Source organism: Nanorana parkeri, unplaced genomic scaffold (assembly GCF_000935625.1).
Source record: "Nanorana parkeri isolate BGI_ZX_2015 unplaced genomic scaffold, ASM93562v1 scaffold38, whole genome shotgun sequence".
NCBI lineage: Eukaryota > Metazoa > Chordata > Amphibia > Anura > Dicroglossidae > Nanorana > Nanorana parkeri.
This window is the reverse complement of record NW_017306306.1, coordinates 481,763-490,952: the sequence shown is the minus strand read 5'-3', so window position 1 is coordinate 490,952 and position 9,190 is coordinate 481,763. Positions and strand designations below refer to the sequence as shown.

At 42.9% G+C, this 9,190-nt stretch overlaps 1 protein-coding gene across 1 annotated transcript in view; it reads right to left on the bottom strand.

The window, feature by feature from the left end:
- Nucleotides 1-7,147, bottom strand: part of BICD1 (BICD cargo adaptor 1) — a 147,540-nt gene extending 140,393 nt beyond the window's left edge. Inside the window, exon 1 of the mRNA XM_018570381.1 lies at nucleotides 6,854-7,147. Coding sequence (XP_018425883.1) covers nucleotides 6,854-7,066 — 213 coding nt within the window. The 5' untranslated portion in view covers nucleotides 7,067-7,147. The remainder of the gene's footprint in view (nucleotides 1-6,853) is intronic.
- Nucleotides 7,148-9,190: the final 2,043 nt, after the last annotated feature.

Below are 9,190 nucleotides of genomic sequence, written 5' to 3'. Positions count from 1 at the left end.
GAAGGCTCTCTGATGTAAAGCGGGGGAACCACTTTTTTGTGTTTTTGTGTGGAGTCCCCCAGTAAAATTCATAGCAGACCCTGTTTTAGGATAGAGGTCAGATAGGAATTTTGTGAAGTTTTTTTAAGTTTACCATTTTTCGTCTGGTGTGAGATTTGAGATTTTGCAAACTTTTAAAGGGTGCCGGCTTATTCTAATATTGGTATTCTTTATTTACTTTATTGTTGCCTGTGTCCCCGCTGGAAAGATTAATCTTTTCAGTTTGTGCTGGTGACCATTGCCACTGGCACAGAAAGTGATCGGAAATCCAAAATGTAACAGTTGTCACCAAAACAGGTGGACGTGAACCGAAATGTTCTAACAGGGACAACTGTTTTGGGGACAGCTGTATAAGATACAATCCCAAGAGATTTCCTTCCCATTGATCTGCGCAACAGAAAGTGAGAGTAAATCTCTCAAAAGTGAGGGAAAATAGCCTATTAGGCTGTTAAGTGGAACAAGTATCCCGATTGAAAATGTCCCCCTGTTCTGGTGACCACTGTTAAATGTTGGATTTCATATCAAATTCTGTGTTAGTGACAGTGGTCACCAGAACAAAGAGAGAGGGGAATTTCTTCAACAGGGATATAGACATCTTACAGAGGTTCTAATCCGTCTTCATCTAAAATGTAAAAAATGTTTTAGCTTTTTAAAAGTTTTAAAGCCCAAGCATATACTATCCTGTTATAATATCAGTGAGTGCTGCATTTCATCTGCCCAATGTGCCCATCACTTTCAACAACTTCCTGGATTCCCAGTGTGCTGTGAATCTATCTCCCGGCTGCTTGATGTGATGCAATCTCAATATCTCAAGGCTACATATCCCATCATGCACTGCATTCAGCAAGCAATGATGATGCTACATTCTTTGGACGTTGAGTTTTAGTTCACAAGGCAAGCTCTCTTATGAGTTGGGACACAAGGAAGTGCATATGTGCCAGTATATTGAGGAAGTACATCCCAATGGCATCTTCAATAAATAAGCGACAAACTACTAGGTCGATACGGTTATTAGAAGTGGGATAGAACTTATGGAAATGAAATCTAGAGATACATATTTATTTTTAGTTTTTGATCATAGACACCCTTTAAGAACACTTAAATACCAAAACCTCGTGAAAAAATGACAATAAACGCACCACACTGGATGTGTAAATTATCATTAAAAAGCTGTATGTTATCTGCAGAGGGCTCTACAGAGTATAAAAATCTTACCTTGCAGCATGCTGGTTCCTACACATACTGTAGCTTTAGTCTTCCGGGCACTGAGGGGGGTGAGGAATGTGCCCCTCCTCACTACCTGCCAATTCACAAAATGCCTTGGATTTTTCTTAAAGAATACAAGGCTTTCTATGATTGGAGGAGGAGAGATGATGTCACATCGCTGCCCTCTCCTCGCCTCCAATTACAGAACGCCTTGTATTCTTTAAGAAAAATACGAGGCATTTTGTACATGGGCAATTAGTGAGAAGAGGCGGGATCATTTACATACCCAGTGCGGTAAGTAAACTATCATTTTTTTCCACAAACTTTAGCTTTAAAGAAGAACTCTGGGAACTTAAGAAACTAACCCTTGCAGTGCGGCTACCCCTGCACTGCAAGGGTTAAGCGCTGGTTTTCCCTAGGGGGGCTCGAATAAAGTAGATATATTCACCCGATCCTCAGCCCCACTCACCTGCCCCCCCCCTCCCCCTCCACCCGAGCTATGGAGTCCCTCAGCGTCCTAATGTCTAAAGCAAATCCATTGTCCTGCTTAAGATGTGAAGATGTCAGCGGTTCTTTAGACTACCAGAGTGAAGGTGGGAAGAGGCTGCGGGGACCGGTCTAGCAGTCTGGAGGAAGACCAAGATCAAGTGAGTAATACAGCTTTATTTGAACCACTGGCTTTTATATGTGAGTCACGGTCTCAGAAGAAGGATGTAGTTGAAGGTTACATTCACATTAGTCTCCAATGTTTGGTTTATTTAAATGCAGAACACATTTTCTGGGAAGTATAAACAAAGTTTATGCTTCCCAGATTAAAGAAGAACTCCAGGAAATGTAAAATTCAAATGTAAAATTCAGCGCTCACCTTTCTCCCCTTGCTATCCCCATGTCTAATGTAGCTGAATTAGATGTGATGACATCAGCGGTCCTTAGGCCTCAGGAGCCCGGTGGAGAAGAGGCTGCGGAGAGTGGTCAAGCAGCCAGGGAGGGGGGAAGTTTGTAATTAGCAAACCCTGTGGATCCTTAAGATTCACCATAAATCTGAACCTTATCTATAATCCCTAACTGTAAAGCAGCCCATTAGGTTTAAAGCCCATTTCTGTGCAAATCTTTTTATATGCTAAACCTCCCCCCACCCCTCTTGAAAGAAATGTGAAAAGTTTGTTCACTCTACAAAATCACCTTGTGTATGTCCAGCTTGTGAGATGTCCATGCTTGATTCAACCTGTTGGCATCTACCCTACATCAGGTGATCATTTCTGGTTGGACTTACCCTTCGATTGCATTGACTTACAATTTATGAGTACTGGTCCTTTAATCTAAATAGCACTTAAAGCTCAAAAGGGTTTCTGACCATTGTAATCTCTATTGTGGGGTTGAACCTGGGGACACTGATTATATGGGATCACAGACACAATACAAATGACCTCTCACTGATCTCACGGACTGAGGTCACCAAGCCGTTTACCCGCTGCCCAAGCCAAATCCCATCTAGTATTAGCTCCAGTGACACTATTTTTCCTGGGAAACAAAAGGACTACTATAGGACCTTTAAGGGAACCAGTTACAAGAGGCTATGCAAGAATTCAAACATTAGGTCTTAATTAATTATACTTTTCCAATTTTTCCTATAAATTAGTCCAATTTACCCCTTTGGTTAACTTTTTTAACGCCCGACAAAACGGAAAGGTGTGAACGGGGCCTAAGTAATCAGTAGCAGATCCTTTAAGTCCTCTAAGTTAGGAGGTGGGCCTCCTTCGCTCCCCACGTGCATCAATGAGCCTTGGCCACCCATGACCCTGTCGCTGGTTCACCGGTTTTCCTTCCGTGGACCACTTTTGGTAGGTCCTGACCACTGCAGACTGAGAACATCCCACAAGTTGCTATGTCGTATAGCCATCAAAATTTGGCCCTTGTCAAAGTCACTCAGATCCTTATGCCTGCCCATTTTTTGTGCTCCCAACACATCAACTTCAGGGACAAAATATTAACTTGCTGACTAATATATCTCACCCAATTCCAGGTACCATTGTAAAGAGATAATCAATTTTATTCACTTCACCTCTCAGTGAAGGCTAAAACCTTCCTTGTCTAGACATCTAAAAGTCCTGAGGCTGCTGCTGTTGTGTGCTGCCATCTTGGATGTGATGTCAGCAGCCCCAGACTGGCAAAATCATACTGGCCTATTCACCACTGGCAAATCTATGAATAATCCACTCTGTAAAATGAATCACACAACGAATCAAATTCACTCATTACTATTCATCACCTATCTTGCTTTATTATAGTGGACCCAACATCACATATACTTTTCATGTTAAATGCAAACATGCTAAGTAGTGTGTAAGTGTTACACACACAGATATGTATTACCTCTCACTGAGATCACAGTACTCCCCCTGACAATAACTACATCTGCTTTCCTCTTCAGAAGAACGAGGCAATCTTTGTTCAGGCATCACCCAGGGTGACCATCTGATTCCTAGACTGACATGGCAGCTCAAAGATGAGTAAATCCTGGTGGCTGTGCAGTTGTTGGTGTTCACAAATGTCTGACACAGATCACTTCATACTGCATCCTCTTATGTTGTGACTTGCAACACAGTTACAATGTTGCAGTCTGATCACTGGGGAAAAGGGACTGAGAAAATACTTTCTACTCCCTGCAGCAGATTATGACATCATCTCAGCCTAGGCACAATCCCTCGACTGAACAACTTTTTAATGATAAAAGGTGCATCTTTTTAAAGAAATATTCCTGTTGCTGTATACTGTGACATGTCAGGAATGTACTCAGGCACGCTTGTAAAGCAAATACTGGCTTTAGTAGTAACTATTGTACCTAATGTCAGATGTTCACTGCTAGTTATCACTTGGCAGGTCTCTGTGCAATCCACTTCTAGTTATTAACAGTTGTCAACAAAACGTCTATATTGTAAAGCACTGTACCAACTGTTTTCACAATATGAATCCTGTATGAAAATAATAATGATAATAATAATGATGATGATGATAATGTCTGCTAACACCCATCATTCTGCAAACAACTCCCCAACATCACCAAGCAATGTTTGACCATTTCCAACCGAGTATGACATAATTCAAGAGTCTGTGCAAATATGAAGCAACAAAGCAGGTAGTAGATACTGTGTGCAACATTGATTGTTCTGCTACTGTGCTTTGCGAAATTAGTTAGAAAACCAAAAATACACTTTACAAAAGTCTTCATTGGGACACACAAAATAGAACCACAAATAAAATAAGCTCCAAGACACCAGTAACACAGCTTGGTGTAACTGTCCAGGCTAAATCCTCATTATGCTTAGTAGCGTTTTTGCAAAAATGACTAAAGAAGCCAAGCTGCAATCCCAGAGGCTGGTAGAGATGTATGCATGGAAGCATGTGAACTCCCAGACTGCAGGAGCTGACGGAGCAAATAGCAGACAAGCCAGGCCTACAGATACAGATTCTTCCGCCTATGCTATGCTCATTGTCACTGGCTGCTGCCATAGAATAATGTCATGGACATTCTGTCACACTACAGGAAGTGGCGGATAATCCCATCCCCTGCCAGCCGGCTGCTATATGCAACAGCATTTTAAAACACACAAGTGTCAGGGACAGAAATATGGAGAGAGAGAGAGAGAGAGAGAGAGAGAGAGAGAGAGAGAGGAGAAGAGAGAGAGAGAGAGAGAGAGGGGAAGAGAGAGAGAGAGAGAGAGTAGAAGAGAGAGAGAGAGAGAGAGTAGAAGAGAGAGAGAGAGAGAGACTGTAGATGATAGATAGATAGATAGATAGATAGATAGATAGATAGATAGATAGATAGATAGATAGATAGATAGATAGATAGATGTGAAATATCTATAATCTATCTATCTATCTATGTATGTATGTATTTGAAAATATACAGATTATAGTTCCGCCAAGTAATTTTAATGTATTCAAAATTATTTTTAACAACTATTAAAACAAAAACATATCCACGAGGTCATGTCATTGTCACTTATTTTAAAAAGGAAAACTTGCAAAGCAAAATATATGACCAGATATGATCAACATTCCAACACCAGAAGATATAAAATACAAATATCATAAAGTGGAAGCAAAACGAGACAAAATGTTGCCTGCGGCATGCACTGATAGCACATAACACATTTCACTATTGATAGTTGATGGATTTGTCCCCTTTACGGGACAGCTGGCGATAATGGGTGTTAATACATATGTATGCAGGAGAGTGGGAGGGAGGGGTCTGTTATTGTTGCTGGTTCTGGCTCATCGATTGTCTAATACAGGGCAGAGTCCGGCTACCAAAGCACAACAATGGGGAGTGATGTCAGACAAGCACTTCATACACCTGCAGAGTGACAAGACCTAGGCACTCCTTTTGTGACAAGCGCATGTTCTGTTCATGGCCCACATCTGCACTCCCCTGGTTTCCACAACATATCTGTGCACCTAATTGGACTACACTTTCTGAACAACTAGAAGTCTTGGCATGGTGGCATGCTGGGACTTTTAGTTCCTTGGCAATTGGAGAAATGCTTTTCTTCTAAGTCTGAAACCAGAACAACACAGGATAAGGCAGCAACAAAAAGCACAGATGCTATAACTTATCAAGCAGGAGGTCAAGTTTCAAAAGGACCACTATAAGGGTCCAGGAAGACAAGAAGGCCACTACAAGGGTCTGGGAAGAAAAAAAGGACCACAAAAAGAATCGAGAAAAAAATCACTGGTCCCCTGCACACTGGTCCTCTCCCCTAAAGGCAGGGAGCCTACTTCTAGGAAGACCACTATAAGAGGAAGAGATTTGGATTAGGCCTCTAAACTTTGGTGCATTAACTGTTTGGAACCCAGGTTGTATTCAGTTGAAAGGTCATGTTGGAGTTCAGGGTCTGTACACAAGAAGCGGTGGCAGAAGTAACCTGAAGGGGTCTGCTCAGGTCATCTAAAATGTTTTGTGCCTTGCATGCTCTTGTAGAGGTCCAAGAATCACCCTGTATCTATTGGGGCCTAACTCTAAGAAAAACACCTTTGGCAAGGATCTCAACCCTGGTGAAAGTGGTATAGGGACTCTGCAGGAGTTTACATCCAGGAAGAGATGGCCCAGGTCTTCTACAAAGTTGTGTCCACTTTAGTCATTTGCAAAGGATACTGTACAAGTGTCAGTCACTACAGGGGAGGTGGCAGTGGTCCTCTACAAAAATCTGCCCTTAGGAGAAGATGTTAGATAAGATCTAGGGGAGTTTGCCTCCCAAAAGCTGATTTTAGTGGCCCTCTAGAGAAGCCCAAGGTGGAAGTAGTAGTTTTCTTTTAAAGGGTTCTGCCCCCCAGGTGGAGGTAATACTGCTCCTCTACAGAGTTCTGCCCCAGGTGTAGGTAGCAATTGGGTTCTGCCCCCAGGTGGATGTAGCAGTGGTCCTTTACATGAGTCTGCCCCCAGGTGGAGGTAGAAGTGGTCCTCTACAGGGCTCTGTCTCCTGGGGGAAATGCTGTTCCCTGCATCCATGGCAAATATTCTAGGAATTTCTCCATCACCCACTGCTGCCCATTCCTTCTACCAAGCTGAGAGACCCCATCAACACCTCCCCCAGCCCCTGTCACTGACCTCCTTGAGTTGTTCCAGCTCCTGTTTCAGAGTGTCATACTCTGCCTCCAGTTCATCATACTGCTGCTTCAAGGAGAGCTTCTCTTCCAGCACCACCAACCCATATTCTGCAGCCTGGATCTTCTCCTGGGTGGTCTCACTCAGCTCCTTGGTCAGCCTCTCAATCTCAGCCTTGTAATCCTCTACAGTCTGCGGTATCTCCTCAGCAGCCATAGTCCCTTGTGCTGGGAGTGAGACTGGAGGGACAGATGGGTGGGGAGGGGAGACACAGAGGAAGGGGGATGAGCAGGGATGAGGTGGGAGGCTGCTGGATGGGTACCAGCAGAGGATCACACACAGCTATGCAGCATCATGGCATGCAGAAGCAGCAGCCTGCTCTCCCCATCTCCTGGGTCCCCTCCACCTGTCCCGGGTACCCCCTCCTTCCGCGGCTGGACCGCTCTCCGCTATTCTGCTTATTCATAGAGCGGAGACTAAGGAGGAGGGAGCGCCATCCCTACACGGCAGCGTCACTGCAGTGTGAACTTTCCACCCGCTCCCCCCCGCCCCCCGCCACAGCCTGCGAAGTGATGCAGTCTGCCAGCAGCGGGCACCTACTACACTGGCCCGGGCAGGGCACATGTCAGGATATGGGGGTTGGGGGTACTGAATCTGGATTCAGGAGATAGGCAAGGAGGAAGTTACAGATCTGGATGACGGGTGAGGTTGTCTGTAATGATGCCGACAATAATAAAAATCATAACATTGGAATAACATGTTTGGGGTTTGTTTGTTTTTTATAGATCAAGTGGATCAACCTTAATTCATCCTAATGTCTCTGTCCATTTATCTGAATCTGCCCATTTATTATTCTCCTGTCTGTTTGTCCATCCTTCTGACAGTCTATTATCTCTCTCTATCATCTATCTGTCTTTCATCTATCCATCCTTCTATCTATTCATCTTTCTATAATCTATCTTTTCTATCTTTCTATCATCGATCCATCTATCTATCTATCTATCTATCTATCTATCTATCTATCTATCTATCTATTACCTATCATCTATCTTTCTTTCATCTATCCATCTTTCTGTTTATCTATCCATCTTTCTGTTTATCTATTCATCTTTCCATTATCTGTCTGTCTGTCTGTGCATCTATCTACCTATCTATCTTTTCTATCCATCCATCTTTCTATCATCAATCCATCTATGTATCTATCATCTATTTATCTATCTATCATCGATCCATCTTTCTATCTATTCATCTTTCTATTATCTATCTATCTATCTATCTATCTATCTATCTATCTATCTATCTATCTATCTATCTATCTATCTATCGGTCCAGCCTATTTCTATCAGCTCTCCATCTATCCATCTTTATATATCTAGCTATCTATCCTTTTTATTATCCATCCGACTTACATATATGCCTCTTTATTTATTCATCTTTTCATCTCCTTTCTTTCTTTATTTCTTTCTTTACTTCCTTCCTTCCTACATACAAGTTTTCCTCCATTTTGCAGTAAACTGAGGAAGTGCCGGACCCCATGGGGGAAAAAATGAAACCCCATATCAGTCTGTGGAGAATCTGATGTAAACGGAAATGTGTCTGTTTACATCAGATTATCCCCGATCCGGCGCGATCCGGTCCGTCAAAACACAGTTCCCTCTGTTTTTTCAGACGCAGCCGAAGCTGGGGGTAACCGGGTCTAAATGGACGGCTGCCCATAGACCTGCATTGGGCATCCGATCAGGTACTGAAAAACTGACAGGCGGACCCAATCGGAGCAGCCATCTGAAAGGGGCCTAAATGCTATTGTAAGGTCAGGCTATAAAGATAGATCAGAGTTTAGAAATGTTATTCAGGTAAGTACAGGCCATTTTTGAGGCATTGTGAAAAGGGATCTAAAGCTGGGTATAGACTGTCAGAATAGATTTTCATTCACAAAAATCAGACAGATTACTGCATCCACGCTGTTTGCCTGCTGCGGCTATTGTATTGTGCCAGTTGGCCCCAATCAGCTATCAAAATACCTGAACAGTGCTTGCATCTAGTTGCATGCAGGCGCTGTTCGTCCATCAATTTTCCACCCAGATCCTTCAATTTTTCAATTGAAGGGTGTCAACCGAAATCTGCTCTGCGTATACCCAGCTTATAACATCCCAAAAGCTTCCATCTTTATTAACTTGTTAGGCAATAATGAGCATCACTTAAACCTCAAATGTTTTGCATTCTGACTAACACAGTACAATACAATACTACTGGCATCCTGGCAGAAAGCTGCATAGAGGCATTTGAAGAGTAAGTGCCCCCTTTGTGTGACCGCTGCAGGCATAGATATTCCACATGACC